This window comes from Lactuca virosa, chromosome 3 (genome assembly GCF_052849685.1).
Source record: "Lactuca virosa cultivar CGN04683 chromosome 3, Lactuca_virosa_CGN04683_v6, whole genome shotgun sequence".
Classification (NCBI taxonomy): Eukaryota; Viridiplantae; Streptophyta; class Magnoliopsida; order Asterales; family Asteraceae; genus Lactuca; species Lactuca virosa.
This window is the reverse complement of record NC_136428.1, coordinates 162,167,273-162,193,343: the sequence shown is the minus strand read 5'-3', so window position 1 is coordinate 162,193,343 and position 26,071 is coordinate 162,167,273. Positions and strand designations below refer to the sequence as shown.

At 36.4% G+C, this 26,071-nt stretch overlaps 1 protein-coding gene across 1 annotated transcript; it reads left to right on the top strand.

The window, feature by feature from the left end:
* Positions 1-1,224: 1,224 nt before the first annotated feature.
* LOC145164224 (uncharacterized) lies at positions 1,225-16,545 on the top strand. Its single transcript, XM_079082949.1, has 4 exons — positions 1,225-1,611; positions 2,131-2,573; positions 2,644-2,719; positions 15,736-16,545. The coding sequence occupies exons 1-4, from the start codon at positions 1,225-1,227 to the stop codon at positions 16,543-16,545; spliced, it is 1,716 nt and encodes a 571-aa protein (XP_078939075.1).
* Positions 16,546-26,071: the final 9,526 nt, after the last annotated feature.

Below are 26,071 nucleotides of genomic sequence, written 5' to 3'. Positions count from 1 at the left end.
ACCAAGTGGGCTAGTCCCACTTGGCTAGCAATATTGATCGGAGATGTAAACAAAAATAAGGAGAAATTGTTGAAAGTAATAAAGGTTCAATCTCATATGTATTAACTTAAAATGTTAAGTCTTGATAATAAGGGGTGGAAGTTGGTCAAGATATATTTTGTTGGGTGTTAAGTAGAATTGCAGGGAAAGCACGCGGGTCAGAAGATGGATCGGTTCTTTTATGGGTTTGCTCCATATCCGAGTATCCGTGGTATATATGCTAAGGAAGAGTGCTGTTCATCATATCTTATCACTTCCAGATCTAGAAAGAGGGTTTCTTGTTTAGGGTTTTATCCAGTACTCTCGTCTTGTTCTGATCTTGTTCTTGCTCATTTGTTATGTGATGATTTGTTATTCTCTTGTGGTTAGTATAGAGTTTCAGATGAATAGATTTGTGTCAACTGTTTAGATTAGGGTTGAGTGATAAATCAAGAGAGTAGAGTAGGTTCTTTGTAGTGAGGTTTGGTTGTAAGTTTGTGAAAACCTTCTTTTTCTTAATCCTCAAATGATATAAGAAATGAAGATGTTGGGAAATCTGTATTGTCTAATTTCAACATGGTAAGAGAGCTGTAAGGCTCGTGTTTTTTGATCCTGACGCTTCGATTCGTTGTTTATTCGTCTTCCTGTGATTTCCGCGTTGACGATCTTTCGAAAAGGTATCTGTTACTTTTTCAGCTTTGTTCATTTTTAGGGTTTTATTATAGTTCCCTAAACACGATCTGTTTTCTTCTGAGATTCTGGTACTGCGAGTTTTCTTTGTTTGATCTTGCAGATTAACAAGATTGTTATCTTGGCTGCTGTTCTTCTGTTGCGATCTTTGGATTAATCGAACAATCCCTCTAATCTGAAATAACTCTCTTGGGGTCGGATTTCAACACCGATAAATCCTAGAGGGAACGAATTCAGGGAGTCGATTCTAATAAACTTCTGTTGCCTATTGCACTGTGAGGTTTTTCTCGTTCCTTTTTACTCCTTTTGTAGTTATAGACGTGGGAGATCCTGGTGTCTTGCAGACACCAATTATTTGTTGTTTGTTTTCGTCAAGTTAGTTCTTGTTTTTTTGACTCTGTTGATTGTCTTGGGCCCCGACATACTGTGGTGACCATCTGGACTAAAAGTCAACACAGGTGTTTGCTCGTATTATTTGTTTTGTTTGCTATTTGTTTGTTTCTTGTGTGATTCTTTATGGCTGGTGTTACACCTGAAGGGAGTGGTACTCCTAAAGATAGTTCTGTGGACTTTGATGATCCTCTATATGTACATCCTTCTGATAATTTTGTGACTTCTATTATAACAATTAAGTTATCCGGTAATGAAAATTATAGGTTGTGGCGTAGTGCTATGACTAGAGGTCTAAAAGCTAGAAACAAATTAGGGTTTGTAGATGGTACTATTACTCTTGAAAGCACTGAAACTTCTAAAGTTTCCAAGTGGGAACGTGTTAATGCTGTTGTGTGTAATTGGATTTTAGGATCAATTTATGAAAGTATATATGCTAGTCATGTCTATTCTGATAAAGCTAAAGATATTTGGGATGAGTTATTTGAAACTTATAATAAGGCTGATGGTTCTGTAATCTTTAACATACATCAACAAATTAACACCTTAAAACAAAATGGATCTTCTCTTTCTGATTACTATAGTAAACTTGATTCCTTGTGGAAAAAGTTTGATGGTTTGACCAGTCTAACTTAATGTGTGTGTGAAGCTGCAACTAAACTTAGTGATCATTCAAAATCAATGAAGTTAATGCAGTTTCTAAGTGGTCTTGGTGATGTTTACAATCAAGTTAAAAGTCACATTCTTTTGATGGAACCTTTACCAAATGTTAAGTCTGCCTTCTCTATTCTTTCTAGAGAAGAGTCTCTTCAAAAGAATGGTTCTTTAACTCCTACTATCTCTTCAAAACCATAGATTTCAGGTTTTAATAGTAAACTTAATGATTCTAAAAGAGGACAAGGTCAAACTAGGTTCAGAAATAAGAATTTACAATGTAAACATTGCAATCTTAAAGGTCATACAATAGAAAGGTGCTATAAGCTGATAGGTTATCCAAAAGTTTTTAAGAAAAAAAATGAAAATGTTATTCAGAATAAGTCTTTTTCTATAAATTATGCTTCTGTTGGTTCTAATGGTAATACTGTAATTTCTTCTAAGTCTGTTCATGATAGTAATGCTCACTATCTCACAAGTGAACAATATGCCAAATTTCTTCGTCTCATTAGTGAAAGCTCTACTAGTGAGGATGTATCTGCTGCTGCGAATATGGCACGTACATCTATTTTTTCATGTTGTAGTTCTGTTGTCAATTCTAATAATTTTCAAAGTTGGATTGTTGACTCTGGGGCAAATCAACATATGATAGCCTCTGAGTCATATCTTCAAGATACGGTGGATGTGTCTAGACTTAACCTTCTTGTAAAACATCCTAATGGTTCTTCTGCTCCAATTAATGAAATAGGAAACTTACAGTTATCCTCTCACCTTACTTTATTTGATGTATTTGTTGTTCCAGACTTTAATGTGAATCTCTTGTATGTACATAAACTATGTAAGGATAGTGGTTGTGAAGTTATATTTTCTGAACATAATTGTAAAATCCAGGATTCACTATCAAAGGAGATGGTGGAGAATAGTAGAGAATCTGGGGGACTGTATTATCTTGATCATATTCCCTCAGGTAATTCTGCTAGTATAACTAACTCTAAATGTTATGTTTCAAAACTAACTTGACATAGTAGACTTGGTCATCCAGCTGATCAGGCTTTAAGTGTTTTAAAAAATCAGCTGAAACTTGGTGTTGAATCATGAAAAGTGACCCTCTTGAACTTCAGCTACCGCAGCCAATAAGCTACCGCAGTCAAACTCCCTCATCAGCAATCGCATCCGAAGTCATCTAGTTAACCGCAGTCATTCTTACTTATTAATATTATTGTTGAGCTTTTAGATCCTTCGAGATTAACTATTCCGCAATATACTTGTTCTAACGTTTGTTCAAGTGTGTCTCAAAGTTTTTCTCTCAACAATTGGTATCAGAGCCATAGTGGTTGCTTTTTGAAAAACGGAACTCTGATTTTCAAAGGGCCTTCTATACCACTGAAGCTCCTTTCTTAAAAAAAACTTAAAAAAATATGGCACAATCGTTATCTCTGAATGTTTCTAGCAGTGTTGGTGGTTCTAATCGAGCCCCAATACTGGTAGCAAATGAATATCATCACTGGTCTCAAAGAATGGAAAGATACTTCAGGAGACTTGGTAGAGATGTATGGCGATCCGTAGAAGAAGGACCACATGTCCCAGTTCTTACACCAGTCCAAACTGACGGCGCTACAACCAGACTAGGAGGAGGTCAATCAGTCATGAACCGTCCCACCAAGGATGATCTCGATAAAATGGAAAATGATGTTGTTGCTTTTTATGAAATTTCGTGTGGAGTTGCTCCTGACAACTTCGATATTATCATAAATTGCAAATCAGCAAAAGAGATCTGGGAAGTTCTCAAGAATTTGTACGAAGGCTCAGAACAAGCACAAGACAAGAAGCTTACAACCACACTCAATGAGTTCAACAACTTCAAAGCTCACACTGGCGGAAGTCTGGAAGACTCCTTCAAAAGGTTCAACCTGATAGTCACTAAATTATCCAATGCGGGCACCGTCCGCAGTAACCATGAAACAAATCTTCAGTTTCTTAATGGCTTGGGAAGACATTGGACTACGGCCAAGATGATAGTCCAAGGCGATAGAAAGATTCATTCTTTGTCACTCTACAAGCTCTATGGAGAACTGCAAGCACAAGAATCCACCGTACTCAAAGACTGTGCTGACTTCGGAGGACCACTTGCTCTCATAGCACAAGCTCCACATAATCAATCTTACTCTCCCTCGTATGACACTCCACCGCAGTTATACGAAGCTGATTCAGAGTATGATGATGAAGAAGAATTTCAGAAGGCTATTGCTCTAGTTAGCCAACAGTTCAATCGACTACCACCTTCTTCCTTTCGCAAGAATCAGCAGTTCAACAAACCTCCATTCAACCGTAACTTCAACCCACAGAATAATCATTCTCGTTATCCCAAAAGTTCTCATCCACCACCGCAATCTCAAAATACTCAACCAAAGGAGGTACCGCAGTCTACTCAAACCATTGACTCCGGTACTCCCTCGGATGACAAGACTGATGTTGTGATTTGCCATAAATGCAACAAAGCGAATCATTTTGTAAGAGATTGTAAAGCCAACGTAGTAAAAGACAAAGCATTCTACCTTAGAATGGCTCAAGAGTTGGAAGATAAGGAAAAGGCGAGGGCATACGTAGCCCATGTCAAAAGAGACCATCAAGTTTGGTCATCCAGAGATGAAGATGAAGCCATCAGCAGTGTCAAAGGAAAAGGAAAAATCTGCATGCTGGCAACTGCGGATGATGATGGATCTACAAAGTTGGAAAATAACTACTACTACATGGCAAAGGATGGAACTCTAAGCATCGTCGAACAGGTAAAACTCATGATCCAAAATCTAAACTATAGCATACATGACTGTCAACCCTTTATAAATGATCTTAATGACACGTGTGTTGCCATCCTTACAGACTATAACAAAGCCTTAGATGAGAAGAACATTGCGTCCCAAGAAATGTTCCATGTAAGAGGACGACTGGATAACAAAAGACTCAAATGGCTATGTTAGAAAAGGACTTAGAGTTAGAAAAAGATGCAAGAATGTTGAGTGAAACACAATTAGAGATAGCTTTGAACCAGAAAGATTTAACTCAGAGTGAAATTGTACGCTTAATTCTTTTAATCGAAAAATTGTTCAATGAAAGTGAAGCTATTGAAAATTTGGTAAATAATGGAACCGTGGACAATACATACAATTGGGGTTGGTCAAATGGATATCCTACCGCAATGGATTCCTCACCCCGGTTCAACAAAGACAGACTGTATGTCCCTCCAGACCGAGAATTTCATTTCCCAGTCAATGACAAGACCTTTCCCGAAGACATCAAAACTCACTTCGGTAGACTCCATAATCTAAGCAATAATTGTGTCATTGAGGAAATTGTGCCTGAGGTTTCGGGTCACACAAGTGATCAAACTCCTATCTGAGGCACCATTTACACAAATTCTCAAACATCATCTGTAGTTGATGAAGAAATTGTCATAGAGGGCCCCGAAGTCTCGAAAGACTTTCCATCTTTTCCCTCAAACCGCAGTGTCTCACACTGTAGTCAAAAGTCCCACAAAAGTCCCACTGAAGTCCCAACTCAGACTTACTCTGTAGTAGTCAAATCATCACTACCGCAGTCCTCAGTAAAAGGAATTGTGACTCTTCAGCCAATTCATCATGAATTACCCATAGAGAACTTTGAAGTGGGTTAATGCTCTCAAACCCCTGAATCTTCAAGTTCGGATGACTCAAGCCCATGTTTTCAAAAATTTTCTAAGAATTCCAGGAAACCGCAGTTGAACATCAAAGATTGCGGTTCCCCAAAAACTTTAGCAAAAAAGGCTTTCAAAGAGGAAATTCGCTCCCAAGGCACAAATAGACAAACGTTTTCGAAAAACAAGAAGCATGTCAGATTTCCAAAGTCCAAAAGTCCAGAAAAAATTGTTTTCTCACACTATTTTTCAAAAAACTCTCCCATCAAGAAAACTTACAAAAAGGAATGTACAGTTTCATCAGTCATTCCTAATTCATCTGACACAATCCAAAAGAGTGCAAAGTCTTTTCGAAACAATGGTTTTCAAATCTATTCCTCAGATGATCCAAAATGGAAGGGTATCTTACCCACTTCAACACTTTTAAAGTCACGTCAAAATTTTAACAAGTGGAAGGGTATTCTACCAAATCCACCAAAAATGACTCAAAGATCTACACGTGCTAAACCTTTTTCAAAACAAACTTTTTCAAAGTCCAACAACACTCATGTCATATATTACCAAACTCGGACCGGTCACAAGCCCAAATCATCCTTTAGACCGCTGACCAAATCAGGTGTTAGAACAAAAGACAAAATCTCAACCTGTCAATGTCAATGTAGCTGCCAAAAAGATTCATCCTATGTCAAATCTAGTTGGAGTCAGAAACCTCGTATTTTTTCAAAAACACACAACACTCCAACACTGCACAAACACCTAGGACTAGGATTAAAAGTTGACAAGAAGCCAGTCCCTACAACCTCGGTCCATGCATCATTTAGAAACTCATCTATTGTCCCAGGCTCCAAACTAGTTTGGATGCCTAAACTAACCGTGTAATTCTCAGGCTTTGTGTAAGGAGGAATAAGAAGAAGAATGGTTAATCGACAGTGCCTGCTCCTTGTACATGACCGGAAGGTTAGAATACCTTCGAGATTTCAGGCCAATTTGCAACGGTGGAAATGTTACATTCGGTAAAAATGCGAATGGGATCATCCGAGGTTATGGTGTTCTCACTACGGGGAACTTCTCTATTTAGAAGGTTGCTTATGTAGAAAGCCTTAAAAACAATCTCATCAGTGTTGGCCAACTATGTAAGGTAGGCCATTGAGTTGAATTTGATGATCAATTTTGCTATGTAATGACAAGTGATAGGAACACATGTTTGATCAAATCTCGATCCGAAGGTACTATGTATCCTCTGGATGTCTCTCTGATCATAGGAAAACCACAGTTATGTTTCTTATCCAAAGCAGTATCCGAAGTCAGCTGGCTATGGCACCGCAAGCTAGCTCATCTCAACTTCAGATACATCAACAATTTGGTCACTGGAGAACTAGTCAGAGGACTCCCTATTCTCAAGTTCATCAATGATACTCTTTGTACTGCATGTGAATGCGGAAAGCAATCCAAAGCAAGTCACCCCATGGTGATTGAATCTTTAATTTCTGAACCACTAGAGCTCCTTCACATTGATCTCTGCGGTCCACCAACCGTAGTCAGTCTCCATCACAAGAAGTACATACTGGTTATAGTAGATGACTTCACACGCTTCACATGGGTTTTCTTTCTCAGACTCAAGTCAGAAACACCACAGATTCTCATCAATTTCATCAAGGAAATAGAACTTCAGATCAAGCTGCCCGTAAGACGTATCCGCAGTGACAATGGAACCGAGTTTACTAATCATATTCTCAACAGTTTTTTGGTGTCCAAAGGCATCACTTACAACTTCTCAGCTCCTTACACACCGCAACAAAATGGGGTAGTAGAGAGAAGGAACCGCACTCTAGTAGAAGCATCCAGATCCATGCTCAACTTCACACACCTTCCTCTCTACTTCTGGGCTGAAGCAGTAGCAACCGCATGCTTTGTACAAAACCGAAGCATTGTGTGAAAACGCCTCAATAAAACACCGTATGAGGGCCTTAACAACCGCAAGGCAAATGTTCGCTTCTTTCATATCTTTGGGTGTAGATGCTTTGTGATCAACAACAGAGATCATCTTAACAAGTTCTAACCGAAGTCTGATGAAGGCATCTTCCTTGGTTACTCCACTAACAAGGTTGCTTATCGAGTTCTCATTAGACGCACAAGGTTGATCATTGAAAGCTGCGATGTGAAATTTGATGACTATCACATCCGCAACACCCCTCCCTCCACTAAAACCACCGTAATCCTGGAAAGTGATATTTCTGCCTCTTCGGGTCCATTAAACTTAGTTGAAGTCAACTATGACGATCTCTTCGACCCTGTAGAAACAACAAAATTATCCAAAGTTCTTGTGTCTCAAGAAGCTCAACAGCAGCATGCTGATGTATCTGGCCCATCTCTATCCGAAGTAACATCTCTCAATACTTCCACCTCGCCGGTTGAGGGGGAAAGCTCTACTCCGGATCAAGCAACAACCATCGAGGTTCCAGTACTTGATATAGCTCAAGTTCTCATCCGCAGAGAATCGTTACCCTCAAACCTCTCTTCGGACTCGGATGATGAAAACATAGAGAACATTGACACAAGAACAGACTCTAGGATTATCACTCTTCCATCCGCAGTTGAGGGGGAACCTTCTCAGGTTCCAGAGGAACTCCCATCAGCAATCCAGGGGGAACCTTTTCCGAATGCTCAAGAAAATTCCATTCTCGTTCCAACAAACCAAGATGATTCCGCAGGATGTTCTCAAATCCAGGGGAACTGCCATCTCCAACCGCAAAATCTTTTGACATTGAAGACATTCCCTCTACCGCAGCTGCTGATCATCTGCAACCCCGTCTACATGTATGGACGAAGGACCACCCACCAGGTCAAATCATTGGCAACCCATCCGCAGGTATCCAGACTCGATCTTCCAAGGACTTATCTGATCATTGTCACTACGCAGCATTTATGTCCTCAGTCGAGCCCCGAACGATCAAAGAAGCATTAATAGAACCTGATTGGATATCCGCAATGCAAGAAGAGCTAGAAGAATTCAAAAGAAACAAAGTTTGGCAGCTCATCCCGAAGCCACATGGTCACACCATTGTTGGTACTAGATGGGTATTCAAAAACAAGCTGGATTAATCTGGTGCGGTAGTCAGAAACAAAGCAAGGTTAGTTGCAAAGGGCTATAGTCAACTTGAAGGTATTGACTATGATGAAACGTATGCTCCGGTGGCACGAATGGAAGCAATCCGAATCTTCTTAGCATACGCAGCCCATAAAAACATCAAGGTACACCAAATGGACGTAAAGAGTGCATTTCTCAATGGGGAATTAAAAGAAGAGGTTTATCTTCAGCAACCTCCAGATTTTGAAAGTATTGAATTCCCAGACTACTGCTACAAACTTGAAAAAGCAATCTATGGTCTGAAGCAAGCCCCAAGAGCATGGTATGAGACTCTCTCTGAATTTCTTGTCTCATCCGGATACAAAAGAGGAGTGATTGATCCCACTTTATTTAGAAAAGCAAATGGTGATCACCTCATGCTTGTACAAATATATGTGGATGATATCATCTTCGGATCAACTGATCAAGGAATGGTGGATGAATTTGCTAAGCTCATGACCAACAACTTCCAAATGAGGATGAATACAGAGATTAACTTCTTTCTAGGACTTCAAGTGAAACAAGTTCCGAAAGGGATATTCATTTATCAGGAGAAATACACCACTGAACTGTTGAAGAAATATTCTATGGACAACTGTTCTTCGGCTAAGGTCCCCATGACCTTCGGATATAAGATCTCTGCTGATCCCTCAGGCGAATCTGTGGATCACAAGACTTATAGAGGTATCATAGGCTCTTTGATGTACCTCACCGCAAGCAGGCCAGACATTGTCTTTGCTACAGGTGTATGCGCAAGGTACCAGGCTGACCCAAAAGTGTCACATATGACCGCAGCCAAACAAATACTATGGTACCTGAAAGGAAGCAAGTCTCTTGGATTATGGTACCCCGTAGGCAATGACTTCAGTCTTCAAGCATTCACAGATGCGGATCACGCCGGATGCAGACTAGATCGAAAAAGCACCTCTGGTGGATGTCAATTTCTGGGTGGAAGACTCGTCAGCTGGTCATCAAGGAAACAAAATTGTGTATCTCTGTCTACTGCGGAAGCTGAATATGTGGCCGCAGCTAGCTGTTGTTCACAAGTACTATGGATGAAAACACAACTTATGGACTACAGATACAGAATGCTGCGGATACCGATTTACTGTGACTCTGAAAGTGCCATAGCGATTTCTCACAATCCTATTCAGCACTCCAAGACCAATCATATTGAACTACGGTATCACTTAATCAAAGACCACATCCTGAAAGGTAACATTGAACTCATCTTTGTCCATACTCATGAAGAGATTGTTGATATGTTCACAAAGGCACTTGACTCTACAAAGCTCAACACTTTCCTGCAAATGTTAGCAATGATGAATCCGGACCCGCAATTCTTCTTGAATTGATAGGTACCGCAGACTATCCTTGGTCTCTGTTGCGGTCCTAACTGAAGTTACTTATGATAGATGGTTTTGGTATATCCTGTGTACCGCAGTCTATGTACCGCAACCATATATCATATTTATCTTTCACTGGTCCTTTAATGTTTGTTATTACTAATTTCTTGTACAAGTATTCTCCTCAGTTACTCTACTACAGACATTCATCTGGTCATCCGCAATGACATCTGGTCATCCGTAATGACATCCGGTCATCCACAATATCAAAGAGTCATCCGCAACGAAACCTCCATCCGCAACCACTTGTTATTTTCTCAACTGTTCTATTAATCTTTGAATCATGGTGTGCTATTTAATGATCCTTCATTAAATTAGAAAACATTAAATAAAAAAAACATTCCTTGGAGAAACTGTCCCCTCACCCTTTGAATAAACCTTGTGTCAAACCTATTTTAGGTATGATGACAAAAAAAACGTTTTTCCATAAACAAATCCTTAATCTGTCTTTTCCTCTTACCCAACACGTCCAATCCGTTACAACTTCTCTTTACACAACGGATTAAATCAACCCCATCCACACGATCACCTGACGTGATGTTGTACGTCTGACATTTCATTAAATGAAAACCCTTTTTTGGTAAAATCTCAAAAATTTAAAACCGTTTCATATTTTGTGGCTGAGATTTCACCTCCCAAAATCGAAAGAACCCCCAATTTTTTTTACCTTATTCTTTTTCACCTAGGGTAAATAAAAAAAATGTTTCCCGCTCCTATAAGCCCCTATAAAAACCTTTATTCTTCCCCAAGAACAGTTTACGCTCTCTGAACTTTGAATCCTTTCTCCATTTTCGTACTCTGTTTCTTCACTTTCTCTCAAACTGTTACAATGGTGAAATCCGGTGTATCCAAGAAACAATCCAAAGCTTCTGGATCAGTGAACCCTACTGGTTCAGACTCTGCTTCCAGACATCCCACTCCCACGATAGCTTCAAGCAATTTCAGAGCCGTGTTCGAAGACCATTCATCTTACAATGCCCCGATCAAGCTGATGATCAAGTTCTTGAACAATCACCCCCTGTTTGGCCCTTTCGATTCTTTTACAAACGTTGTTCCCCTTTCCACCCTATTCAAATGTGCCTTTTCAGCCTATCGACCACTCGAGAACCCACAAGAAGTGCATCTAAACCTAGTTAACGATTCTTTAGTAATTCTGTCTAAAGAAAAGTTTATTTTTGCCATAAACCTTCTTGTTCATCCTTCAATCAAGATTTTTACTCCATCAATGGCGGACATCACCTCTGCACTTTACCAAATGGGACATCAGAAGAAAATCAAAGGCATTGGAGAATTCAAGAAAAACCAACTGCCTGCGGTCTGGCAAATTGTTTGCCATTTTGTCATCCGCAATCTATCCGGCAGAACTGGAGGCACGGACAATATGGGACTCAAACTCCTGGAGTTAGTATGGAGTATCTTCACAGGCCATGACGTAAACTACGGTCAGATTCTATGGGATGATTTTCTACAATACATTCCCAAGGAGAGCCCAAGGGAGAACCATACCGAGCTTACGTTTGCAAGATTCTGGTCCCTCTGCATTTTAGACCTCCATGCGGACGCAGGGATCAACATGGGAAATGACATCAACTACTTTGTCACGAAGGATCTCAAAAGGTACAATCCCTCATCTGATCAATCTATCTTTGGACCAATTAGAAGACTTCCAACCCACATTCTCACCACTCTTGGTCTTGAGACTGCTGATGTCTCAGATCATATTGAGGCTACGGAAGGTATTGCCCCATACCCTCCTACCCCGCCTTTTCAAAACCCATCCGCAATCATTACCCCTGGAAGTACCGCAGTCCCATCTTCCACTACTCTCTCAAATCTTTCTCAAAGAAGAAAGAAATTGGCCTCAACTCATCAAGGCCCCCGCAATGTCTCAAAGAAACAAATAACCCCAAAGAAAGATGCTTCCAAACCAACCGCTCCCTCAAAGAAACGCAAAACCAAACCAACCGCACCCACAAATGACAGTGACTCTGATGAGGATGCGCAACCAATTGCCATCCTTAAGAAAATAAAAACCAATCCCACTGGCCAAATGCGTGACCGGACTGATACCCTAGCCTCTCAAAAGGCTCCGGTAGTCCTTGGGGTGGCCGCAGACCCATTCAACTCCACAATCGAATACCACTCCGGCTCAGAAAGTGAGTCTGTTTCATCTCATCGTGGAGACTCCCCCCCAGTTCATTCCCAAGAGGATAACACCGGTTCTCGCCCTAAGGTATCTAGGGCTTCCCGACTGCATTTCTTTTCTCCTGAGGAGTTGAACTCCATCCTCTTGAATGTCACCCATACACTTCAAACACCTTCCCAACCGCAGGGCACTTCTTCCGCCCTTGCCGGAACTGAGCCGAGGCCCAACTTGACTACGGGTCAAGGAGACCGAGGAAGCTCAGGTAATCCTACTCTGCTTACATCACTAACAGGTGGTTTAGGCACGGCGAGCACAAATGTGCAAGGATCCGTGGACCCGAAGGACACTTCGGTGCGATACCAAGGATTTGACGGTGACCAATCTAATGACTCATGGTTGAACTACACTCCGGTATCAGAAGCCGACATTCAGAAGTATGCCGCTTTCCGTAGGGAATTCCAAGCACGAAAAGATCAACAAATCAAGCAACAGCAGCAAAAGGAACAAGAAATGCAAGCTGTGGCTAAGTATTGGGCAGATGCAATTAACAATGCCAATACCGTAGCCACCATACTGAAAGTTCAAGACTGGATGACAGAGATGACTGAGACGATCCTTAAAGCTCAATCCACTGCTGAAGGTGCATGCCCCTCCAAAGTCACTCCAACTCCAACTCCAACTCCAAATCCAATTCCACCTCCCACTGTTCAAGAATCACAAGACGAAGGAACCGCAATCGAAGTCAGTTCTGCTCCTACCTTCGGTTTTGATGATGTTGATCTACAAGAGGTAAACAAACCCTCTCCCTCTGATGATAATCTTATGATGTTTGATGAAGAAGAAGAATCAAGTGGTTCTCATCATTCAACTTCTAAGCCCAAAGAGAAGAAGAAAAAGAAGAAGAATGCGGTATCAAGGAAAGAATTTTTAAGTCTTCAAGCAAAGGTTGATCAAATTCTTGCTGCGGTCAAGCCAACTCAACCGAAACCAGAAGACATGCCCGGACCGCAGTAATTGATCGAAAGGATCGAGAGATTGGAAACTCGTGAGAGATTGGCTGCTGAACGAATTTCTCTCAAGGTCGAAATGGGAATTCGATCCCTGGATAACAATCGTCATGTAGATCACAAGGACTTCATGGCTGCTGCGGAACGCCTCATCTCTGAGGTGACCGCAATCAAGAAAGATTTACAAGCAGCAATTACGGACCAAGCCACCTAGTCTCAAAAACTGATAGCTGAGACTCACACTGCATATGAGTCCACTATCTCAGTCCTTCAAGCTACTATTAACCGATTGCAACGCTCCTTGTCAACCAACTTCCATGGTCCTGAAATCCTTCAACTCACCAAGGAAATTCACAGGCTTCTCTTCAACTCCACCATCCCCAACAATCAACAACTGGCAGATGCCCTCAAAGCTCAATTTTAAGAAGTCTATGCCAAAGTTGATGGCCTTAAACAATGTCTTGAGGAAGCTCCTGGGTTGCATTCCTCAAGAGGGGGAAGTGAAGAAGAAGTCCATCACTCCAATTACTCCATCTCACAACATCAAAGTCCCCCCATCATTACAGAAAAAATTCCTACACCGCAACCATCTCATCAGACTCCCCCCATCATTACAGAAAGAATTCCTACACCGCAACCCTCACCGCAACCATCTCATCATACTCCACAACAAAAGGAGATCACTACTGAGAAACCAGAGACTCCCCCTCACTTCAAAAATCTGGTTGATCACATGTCCTCTCCAAGCTCAAATGACTCTCCTGCCACTACCCAAAAAAAAGACTGGAAAGCAGCTAAACTTGCTGAGCTTATATGGAGAGAATGCGGTTTTGACACTATCATGGATGAATCCTTGATAAACTCTTGGATCAATCCCCACCGCAGACTGTTGGATGATGACTACAAGCCATATCTCACATATGCTGAACCCCCCTCGGATGGCTACTGGGATGTTCCAATCTCCCCAAACGCTAAATACTTCACAATGTTTGAGCAGTTCGACCGCAACCTTCCAGATCACAAAAGACTACCAATGGAATTCGAGAGACTTAACCATTTTTATGCAAAGCATGCCTCTCCCATTGAAAAAATATGGTCTAACGATAGACCATCCGCAGTAAAAAACTACAAGCTCCGGAAATTCATGAAGGCTGACTTCATCCAATACACTCTCACTAGAAGGGAACATGACTATGTCCGCACCCAAGCTGACTTCCCCTGCATGAATCCTGAAAAAGTCTTTCTCATAGCTAAGGTGTTCCAGAACAAGTCGGAGAAGCATCCGAAGATGAAGATAGCTCTTGAAAGGTCTAGTACGTTTTTGAAGGAGACTGTCTGTGATTTTGCTAAAATCGATGTAGACATCTACCCCACCATTGCCAAGAAGATCAATCTACCACCACTCGATCCTGCACCAATGCCTACCGAAGGCTATCAAGAAAGATCCTTAGGTGCAACCAACTTTCCTGAGCTCGAAGTCATTTTCAAAAGGAAGACCGATAAAGTCAAATACTTTATTCCTATGACTGCCATGAATCGCCTCACCAGGAAGCAACTTGAAATCTGTCGAAAGATCAGAGCATACAACTGCCGAAGTGAAGTTCGAGATTTTAAGAAGGATCGCTTGGTTGGAAAACATCAGTAAGTTTTGGTGGATCCTGATCAAGTTTCTTAAACTTGATAGCTGAACAAAAGTTAAAGAGGTCACTTAGGGGGAAATTGTTGAATCATAAAAAGTGACCCTCTTGAACTTCAGCTACCGTAGCCAATAAGCTACCGCAGTCAAACTCCCTCATCAGCAACCGCATTCGAAGTCATCTAGTCAACCGCAGTCATTCTTACTTTACTTAGTCTATTTTGTCTTTCTGTAATACTCTCTATTGTACAGTATGCCTTGCATAGCTACTCTTAGAGAGTGATTCAAATGTAACTTCTTGAGTCTCTATAAATAGAGCTCATTCTCATCAATCTATCCATGATTCTGAATACACATCTCTGAAGTTATCTTCTCTATTTCTCTCTCTACGCATCACTTTTTACTCTCAAATCTCACTAGAATATAACTGATTACAATCTCTCTTCGGAGCAAGTCTCTTGTGACTTAATCACTAAGTTTGATCTCACTTATTAACTTGGCTTGAATGCATTCCTCGTTATGAATCAACTTATGAGTATTCTTGATATAACAGTTGTTGTCATTTCATTTCTTTACTTTTCCGCAACTTACTCTCTAACTATCTAACTCTAACTTATTAATATTATTGTTGAGCTTTTAGATCCTTCGAGATTAACTATTCCGCAATATACTTGTTCTAACGTTTGTTCAAGTGTGTCTCAAAGTTTTTCTCTCAATACTTGGGAATGACTCTCTTCCTCCTTGTGATGTTTGCCATAGAGCAAAACAAACTAGAAAGTCTTTCTCTCATAGTTAGCATGTTTCAACACAACTAGGTGAATTGATTCATTTAGATGTATGGGGTCCCTATAGACTTGCTACAGTTGAGGGGTTTAAATATTTTTTGACTATTGTGGATGATTATACTAGGGCAACTTGGGTTTTTCTTTTAAAATCTAAGAGTGAAGTGTTTGATTGTTTCAAGTCTTTTGTGAATATTTTACTTAATCAGTTTGGTGTTAATATTAAGACTGTACGTTCTGATAATGGCTCTGAATTTGTGAATAATCAAATGAAGTTCTTTTGTATTGAACATGGTGTCATTCATCAAACGTCATGTGCTTATACTCCACAACAAAATGGAGTTGTGGAAAGAAAGCACAGACACATTCTTAATGTGGCACGATCTCTTATTTTTCAGTTAAGAATTCCTGTTAAGTACTTGGGAGATGCTGTACTAACTTCTGTGTTTTTAATAAATAGAATGCCTACCTCAGTTTTAAAAGGTTTATCTCCCTATGAACTTGTTTTTAAAATGGCACCTATTTTTGATCACTTAAGAGTTTTTGGTTGTCTTTATTTTGTTGTTAAACAAAATATTACTGATAAGTTTTTAGAACGTGCTGAGAAATGTGTTTTATTAGGATATTCTTCTGATAAAAAGGCTTATAAGCTTTTAAGTCTGGATACTAACACTTCTTTTGTATCTAGGGATGTGAAATTTTATGAGTCTATGTTTCCTTACAAGTTAAAATCAATTATGGTTGATAAGACTACTAATAATTTTGGCCCTAGTGATCCATTTTCCTATGATGTTTTTGACACTAATGAATATTTAAATGATTCAATTAATCCTGATGAGCTGAGAGTAGAATCTAAGTTGGATGGTAGTGATGCATCCATTGACATGGATGATATAAACCTTAGTGGGTCTGTCAACCGTAGTGGCGAGGCAGTGGTGCCTCCCACTGCTGATTCTGTTCCTTCTTCTTCAGTTGTGTCTGAGGAAAGTGGTCATTCTTTATTAATTCCCTCTGTATAGCAGTCTTTAGGCGCTTCAAGGTCTAGACGTAAGTCACATATGCCAGTTAGATATGCTGATTATGTTGTTGAGGGAAAATATAAATATGGTATAGAAAGATCAATTAACTATTCTTTGCTTGATATTGAGACAAAATGTTTTATTTCCAATTTGAATAAATCTATTGAACCCAAAGATTACAATGAAGCCTTGTCTGATACAAATTTGATTAAGGCAATGAATGAAGAAATGGAAGCTCTTCATCGTAATCATACTTGGGAAATAACTGAATTACCTAAAAATAGAAAACCAATTGGCTGTAAATGGGTTTTCAAAATCAAATATAAATCAAATGGGGAAGTAGAGAGATATAAAGCTAGATTGGTTGCTAAAGGTTATAATCAACGAGAGGGGATTGATTTTGAGGAAAGCTTTTCTCCTGTTGCAAAGATTGTTACTGTGCGTATTGTAATTTCATTATCTGTGCATAATTCTTGGCCTTTATATCAATTAGATATAAATAATGCTTTTCTGTATGGTGATCTCTCAGAAGATGTTTATATGTATCTTCCTCTTGGGTATTATTCTGCGAGTGATTCTAGGGTTTGTAAGCTTACCAAGTCATTATATGGTTTGAAGCAGGCTCCTAGGAAATGGAATGAAAAACTTTGTGCATCCTTGTTCTTGTTTGGCTTTAAACAAAGTATAAGTGATTATTCTTTATTTGTTAGGAAATTTGAAAATTCAATAACTATCTTACTAGTATATGTAGATGACATTATATTAACTGGTAATTGTGAGATTGAATTGAAAAAGGTTAAGGATTTTATGAAAACTCAATTTTTAATTAAGGATCTTGGTATTCTTAAGTATTTTCTAGGAATAGAGGTGATAAATTTTGATAATGGTTTGTGCCTGAATGAGAGGAAGTATTGTTTAGAGCTGCTGCATGAGTATGGTATGCTAGGGTGTAAACCTGTTAATACACCTTTAGAAACAAATTTTATGATGAGTACAGCTGAGAATGAGAAAGGTAATGATTTATTAAACAATAAAACTGAATTTCAAAAACTTATTGGTAAGCTTATATATCTTACTATTACTAGGCGATCAGGTTCTTAGTCAGTTTATGCACAAACCTAGGAAGTCTCATTTGAAAATTGCTTTCAGATTGCTAAGGTATCTAAAGTGTAGTCCTGGAAGAGGTATAGCAATAAATAAGTCTGATAAGTTTGAACTAAAAGGTTTTGTGGATGCAGACTGGGCTAAATGTTTAACTACAAGAAAGTATGTATCATGTTACATGGTTTATTTGAATAATTGTCTAATATCATGGAAGAGTAAGAAGCAGTCTACTGTTTCTAGATCTTTTACTGAAGCTGAATATAGAGCTCTTGGTTCAGTTACTTGTGAAATAATTTGGATTTTAAAAATTCTGTTTGAATTGGAGGTTAAAGATCTTATTCCAGTCTCTGTGTTTTGTGATAATGATTCAACGATTAAGTTAGCTCTTAATCCCGTGTTTCATGAAAGAACAAAGCACTTTGAGGTTGATTTGCATTTTGTTAGGGAAAAAATTTCTAATGGAATTTTAAAATTGGTTAAGATCAGTTCTTCTGATCAGAATGCAGATATTCTTACTAAGTCTTTAAATGTAAATCAACATAATTTTTTGTCTAAGAAAATGGGGCTTGTTGATGTGTTTAAGAAGGAAAAATAAATATTTCGATTGAGGGGGGATGTTGAAAGTAATAAAGGTTCAATCTCATATTTATTAACTTAAAATGTTAAGTCTTGATAATAAGGGGTGGAAGTTGGTCAAGATATATTTTGTTGGGTGTTAAGTGAAATTGCAGGGAAAGCACGCGGGTCAGAAGATGGATCGGTTCTTTTATGGGTTTGCTCCATATCTGAGTATCCGTGGTATATATGCTAAGGAAGAGTGCTGTTCATCATATCTTATCACTTCCAGATCTAGAAAGAGGGTTTCTTGTTTAGGGTTTTGTCCAGTACTCTCGTTTTGTTCTGATCTTGTTCTTGCTCATTTGTTATGTGATAATTTGTTATTCTCTTGTGGTTAGTATAGAGTCTCAAATGAATAGATTTGTGTCAACTGTTTAGATTAGGGTTGAGTGATAAATCAAGAGAGTAGAGTAGGTTCTTTGTAATGAGGTTTGGTTGTAAGTTTGTGAAAACCTTCTTTTTCTTAATCCTCAAATGATATAAGAAATGAAGATGTTGGGAAATCTGTATTGTCTAATTTCAACAGAAATATGGATGTTCTTGAGTTGACGTGAATGATTAGTTTTAGATACCATATAAAATTCACAAAGTTAAGATTTTGCGTGTAGCACAATTAATAAGTTATTTTGATCATTCTTATAGTTTTTTAAGTTGTTTTATTGTATAAACTATGTAACAAATATTTATCCAATTTTATTATGTGTATTTGACATAATATGGTTACGATAATTTAATCGTTATATATACTAAAACGGTCATTTATCGGTTGACATGTTTCTTTCGAATAGCCACATTGATGCGTTAACTTATAATAATGTCTGGCTTCTTTTTATCAAATAATTATGATAATGAAAAGTTAACGGCGCCATAACAATAATATTTAACGACTTACCCTTTTAGTTAATAGTATTTATCATTTGACATATTTTGTTAGGTAATGTTGTATAAGTATCTTTGTAATTTTTATAAAAGAAAGCTATCAAAATTAATATGTTTCAAAATAAATCATATATATTTTGAACTCTCACCCTTTCAGTTTTGAAACTCTCACCCTTTCAGTTTATGCTATAACTATTTGATTAATTGAAATATTATATATATATATATATATATATATATATATATATATAAACTATTTCATGTTTTGTTACTCGTAATGAAAGATAAAGTTTGAATGTTGAAATATATCGACGATAACTAAAGATGGATATGATAATCAAACTTTTGAAAGCCTAAAAATTATTTTGGTGATTTTCTCAAATTCAATTTATATTCATATATTTTTTATTCTACTTTGTTTAGATTTCAAGAAAATATACAAAAGCTTGAAATACCTAATATGAGGCATCGTAGATGGTTGGATGTAGTGAAACACTACGACTGTGATTGTATATTTAGAGAAAAAAATGACTTTATTAAAATTTGTTTGATGCAATTATTTGAAGGTGTTCGCTCTTAGTTTGTAAAATCTTATTTTTTTGTATTCGGTTCTATCACCGAGTTTGTAACTAATGTAATTATAAAAGTATAATTATATTATTAATGAATATTTTACTCGGATGTATATGATTAAATTTTTTTGACAATATGATAAGATGTTTATTTTCAATATAAAAAACGCAAAAGAAAATGAAAATAATTTTTAGTATATAGTTATTATTAAATATTGTGAATAATGGATGCATATGATACATCCATATGTTGATGATGACTTTCATGAAAAGATAGAGGGACAAAGTGACTACAATGCCAAAAACCATATAACAAAAAAAACAAAAATAAGAAGAGCTTAAAAATAGAGTACAACAAAAGAACATAATAAAGGTATATGTATAACAACTTACAATAATAAAAATAAAACAATTAAAAAAACATTTTTGTATTTCTCAAATATTTTGATTCATAAACAAATACAAACTTTCCATTAATAAGTAAATTTAAATCAATAATAAATAAATATATACTTATAAATATTGTAATTAAGTTTACAGCGTTAGGTTTGTAATTTTTTGATGTAGTCTTTTAATTTTATGTTTATTTAAAATTATATAATATTTTGAAAAAATAATTTATTTGTTATATACTAATAAATAAATAAACACATTTTCTATAAAATAATACATTAAACACCCACTAATTCTTTACTTTCAAATAAAGTTTCAACCATTTATTAAGTAATCTTTTCTAGAACACATGGATGAAGATTATATGAAAACAAATATACAAAAATAAGTTATAAAAAAAAAATTCAAAATGACACAGATAATAAATTATTAATTTTATTAATATATAAGAAATGTTTCATTATAATATAAGAGTAAGCATTAAATCCTATTTATTAAGTACCATAAGTATCAATCATAAGTATCAATCAAAACTTAAATCTTATTTATTAAGTACTTTAAGTATCAATAAAAAACCATAAATAAATAAAAACACATCTTAAGTTATAGTGGTTTAATGTTAAATAACTTATATTTGAAATATAAAGAGTTGTAATATTAAAATATAAATTCAATACAATTAACCAATAGTTTGTTGAAGATTTATATTCTTAGTTTTCAATATATTATATGTTGGTTTGTTAAGGTTCTATGGTCGGGTATTTGGTTGATATAACTAGAACAATATATATATATATATATATATATATATATATATATATATATATATATATATATATATATATATATATATGGTTAGGTTCATGTGAGACAGCCTAATTTTGTGAGACCGTAAAACGCAATCGTAGCCATTCATTTGGTAGATAAAACAAAAAACATCTTTAAAATACAAAATAATTCAAAAATTTTCGAATTTTTTTTTTCAAATATTATTTTCGGAATTTATTTTTTTAATATTTTCTTTAGGTAATTAAAGTTCCGAAAATAATAATTAAAAAAAGAATTTTTGAATTTTTCCTTTTATTTTGCATTTTAAAATTATTTTTAGATTTGGTCTCACGGTCTCATAAAATTATCATGGTCTCAAATGAACCTGAATATATATATATATATATATATATATATATATATATATATATATATATATATATATATATATATATATATTATTAAAGAATACTTTACTCGATAAGATATGAATGAAAAATATGATAACCCGAAGAGGCATAAACTGTTAATTAAGTGGTTTTTAGAAGTATTATATAACTCTTTAATAATACTAAATTATTTTTTAAAGTAATTAACAATAATAATAATGTAGGACAACATAAATGTATAAACGAAGTTACATTACCTGAAAAAAAAAACAGTTGATATTTTATATAAACATCATGATCGAAATCATGATCGAAATTAAAAGATGCTCATACAAATAATTTTTAAATAATAAGTGCCTTTTGAAAACAATTAACAATATTTATAATGTACGGAAACTTAAATCATAAATTACATTATATTACCTGAGAAAACAACCGTTGATATTTTATATAATCATCACGATTGAAATTAAAACATGGTCAAATCACTAATTATTAAATTGAATAATCATAAAAATAATTAAAAGTAAAACTACCGATCTAAATATGTATAATTTCATGACAACTTAGTATAATTATAATTATATTTTCAAAATAATAATTATTTTTTTGAAATAAAAATACTTAATTTATATATTTAAATCGAATCAAAATTTTTTTGTTAATGTTAGAATATAATTTATATTTACTTTGTTAATTTAAATATAGTTTAAAATAGAAATATAAAGTAAACACTTTTTAAAAAATAATATTAAATATAGAATAATATCCAACTTTATTTATACGCAAACAACGACTAAAGTCCATTGAATAATATTGTTCAAAATAGTTAAGAATATATATATATATATATATATATATATATATATATATATATAACTAGTATAAAACTTATTATGTTAATATTAATATCAATAACATAACCATTTTAAATAACTTATATTTTTTAATATTTTAATAATATTTTTTTAACATGTGCAACGCGGAGGGCATTCACCTAGTATAATGTAAATAGGATACTTAAGATAAATTATCATAACTTATAATCGGATATGTTGTATAGATAAGATCTAATTATATAGGATTTATTGTTATCTCTATCTCTGTGTTCTTGTACTCATATGTATCTGAGCCCATTATAGGGTTTCGATTTGATAATCACCATCTCCGGCTTTCTGGCCTTCTTCCAGATAAACCACTACCATGTCTTCTACCATCAACTCTTCTAAGATCGTTATCGTTATCTCTTGTAAGTTAACCAAACCAATTTTATGTTTAGGAAGTTCAACTCTTTGGTTATTTTGATAGCAGCAAGATGTCCCTCGCTACCAAGTTAACCAATGGAACTGGTGTATGTTAGGGAAACCCCTAACCATGACTTTGGCGTTTGGGTTGTTCAAGATCAGGCCATTCTTGGCAGTCTTCTATATTCCATGACATAAGATGTGCATGTTGATCATACTCGATGGACATAACATCCAGCCAGTTATGGACTTCTCTGCATATAATGTTTGATGCTCAACACAAAGGGAATTCCATGTACATACACACACAACTCTCAAATACAAAAAAGGAGACATTAGTGCATCAGAATATTACCAAAAGATAATAAGTTTTTGAGATATTATGGCTAATATTGGTCATCCAATGACTAATGAAAAGGTAATTTTCTATATTCTATTTGGTTTGGGTCCATGTCATGGTGATCTACATAGAACCGTTGCCGTTTTGAGCAACCAACACGAGGTAATCTTACCTGACTTTTACTCTTACCTAATTGCTCATGAAACACAAGTTATAGCAATGAAAAACATGACAAAATTAGCATCCTCCACCAATAGTGTGAGTATTCAGGATTCGTAACCCCCTGGTCGCAACTACAAGAACAACAATGCTTCCCATAATAATTAATGAAACAATTATCGTGGTGGAGGTGGAAGTTGTGATCTTGATTGGCTTTCTGCCCAAGAGTGATATCATGGTAAAGATGAAGTTCAAGTGGCCAAAAGAGCAGGTGTGCATATTTCTCATATTGGTCCTTCAAAAATTTCTGGTTTAGTCAAACCTCTTGCTCTTAAAAGTATTTTTCATGTTGCTAAAATTAATAAGCATCTTCTTTCCACTCATAAATTCTTTCTGATAACGATGTATTCATTGAAATTCACATTGATGCTTTCTTTGTTAAGGACAAAGCCATGAAGAAAATCATTTTATTCGATAAAAGCAAAGGACGTCTTTATCTGGTGTCGATTAGTCATCCCCCTCCAGTACTTCTCATCTTGCTTCGTCCAGCGTTAAAGTGTCTCCATCTCAATGGATTCATTGTCTCGGTCATCCCAGTTCACCAGTAGTTAAATCTATTTTTAAAGACAAATAAGTTAGATTGCTCTTTTGATAATAAGTAATATGTTTGTGATGCTTTTCAGTGTGCTAAGAGTCATCAAATTTCTTATAATAATTATATTCATGTTACTTTCTCCCCGCTTGAACTTCTTAACACTAATGTTTGCGGACCCGCTGCAACGTCTCAAAAATATTGATAATTTTTTTAAGCCATAAAATCCATAAATCAATTGTTCCAAAACCAAATATCACATAAATATATCTCAAATATCAGAGTAAAAGTAGTCATCAATGCGGAAAATCATAGGGGAACGTTGTCCAGTCAAGTCGGGCCCTTCCCTTTAGAACTGGAAGTACCTAGAAATGTTAAACCACAAAACCGTAAGCACAAAGCTTAGTGAGTTCCCCAAAATACCACATACCATACAACGATCCCAACCCAACATACAGACAGGACCAACCCAAGATACAAACGGGCTCATCCCAACATACAAACGGGCCTAACCAAACATATAAACAAGCCCAGTCCTACAACCAAATGGGCACAACCCAACATACAACAGGCCCATCCTAGCATATAATGGGCCCAATCCAACATACCAATGGGCCCAACCCAGCAAACCAATACAAAAGTCACAAAGACAACTAGCATCCTACATAGTTGAATGAAAAGACTCACCTCAATCCGTAGACAAACAAATATCACACTCGAGCTGCTAATACTAGAACTCTTCACATTAATCATATACACAATAAAACCATAATCCTAAACTAAGGTAATAATCAATATTCAAAGGTCTTGGATCATAGTTAACCCTCATTGGGGTAAAAAGGCTATTTTTCCCATCAAAGACTAGGACCCACTTCTCTTGACCATTAGTCCATTTTGTCAAAAGTCAACCTTCTGGTACTAAGCCCAACGTAACACCATGCTCTACGCTCAACGTAGAGCTTTAGATGGGGATACATGGAAAATCCAAGCTACACTAAGTGTAGAGAAGATTACGCTCAACATAATATTGTTGATTCATCAACTTCCTATTAAGCTCTTAATACACAAATACCAACCATCCAATCCTCATATCTGAATCTAATGAACGTCCTAAGGGGTAAAGTCTCTGATTTTACTCCCTTACATGGCTAAAAAGAGCATAAGGCCAAAATCTGAAGTCCATCAAACACTCTAACGCTCAAGAGCTCATGCATGAATGGATGAGAGTGGCCAAGCTCCCATTTTTATGACTCTACAAGCTCAGAAATGTCTGAAAATGATACCCATAAGGTATGGAGTAGCTCATAACCTTTAAGACCAAAGTTATAGGGCAAAATTATTAAAAACTCATGAGCTAACTAGATTTACATAAAGGAAAATCAAGATGCAAACTTTATACCTCTTGGAGATGGATGATGAGGTGCAAAATCTAGATATACAAAGCTTGGAGCTCCTAAATGCTTCCCTAGACAACTCTTTCTTCAAGATTACACACAAAACACTTTTAAGCTTTTAAAAATCTCACAGGGTGGCTAGAGTTTCGAGATTACTGCATATGAGGTGGAGGTTGAGCATGGAGATTCCCTAAAGGAATTAGAGCCTTTAAATATAGCTCACAACCCCACAATTAGGGTTTTGATGTTGCGCACCTACGCTCAACATAATTGGCTCTACGTTCAGCGTAGGGCATTAAACCCTATCATGGGATCCTCTGCCTACGCTAGGGCACAAAAATGCAAAAATGGAAAATTGAACTTAAAAAATTAAAGCTGAGGATACGGGTGTTATAAACATCCCAACTCCTCCTAGGCTACAAGGCATCACACAAAATTGGAAATTCTATCATGGGATTCTTGAAGGTATCCTTAGCCCTACTCGAGTATGCAATTCACATAATAACATACTAAACTTAATAATCATTTATGGGTATTTTGGGAATCACTTACTTTAGCTCGGCCGATTACACACTCTGTGCCTTTCTTTGTAAAACCTTTTTAGAAAACTTATTTTCTGTTTGAATGATTATCAATTCCTCAGTTTGAGTTTATAAACACCCAAGAGTTTTCTTGAATCCTTCAAACCAAGGCTCTGATGCTAACTTGTAACATCCCAAAAATATTGACAAATTTTTAAAATTTTTAAGCCATCAAATCCATACATCAATTTTTCCAAAACCAAACATCACATAAATGTATCTCAAATATCAGAGTAAAACAATAGTCGTCAATGTAGAAAATCATACGTGAACGATGTACAGTCAAGTCGGGACCTTCCCTTCAGTACTGAAAGTACCTAAAAATGTTAAACCACAAAGCCATATGCACAAAGCTTAGCGAGTTCCCCAAAATACCACATACCATACAACGTGACCAACCCAACATACAAACGGGCCCAACCTAGTATACAAACGGGCCCAACCCAACATACTAACGAGCCCAATCCAACAAACCAATGAAAGAGTCATAAAG

Coding starts and splice junctions, on each gene's coding strand:
- LOC145164224 (XM_079082949.1), top strand. CDS start 1,225: ATGGCTGGTGTTACACCTGAAGGGAGTGGTACTCCTAAAGATAGTTCT. Junction 1,612..2,130: donor ATAATAAGGCTGATGGTTCT/GTAATCTTTAAC, acceptor AATGTTATTCAG/AATAAGTCTTTTTCTATAAA. Junction 2,574..2,643: donor GACTTTAATGTGAATCTCTT/GTATGTACATAA, acceptor TGTAAAATCCAG/GATTCACTATCAAAGGAGAT.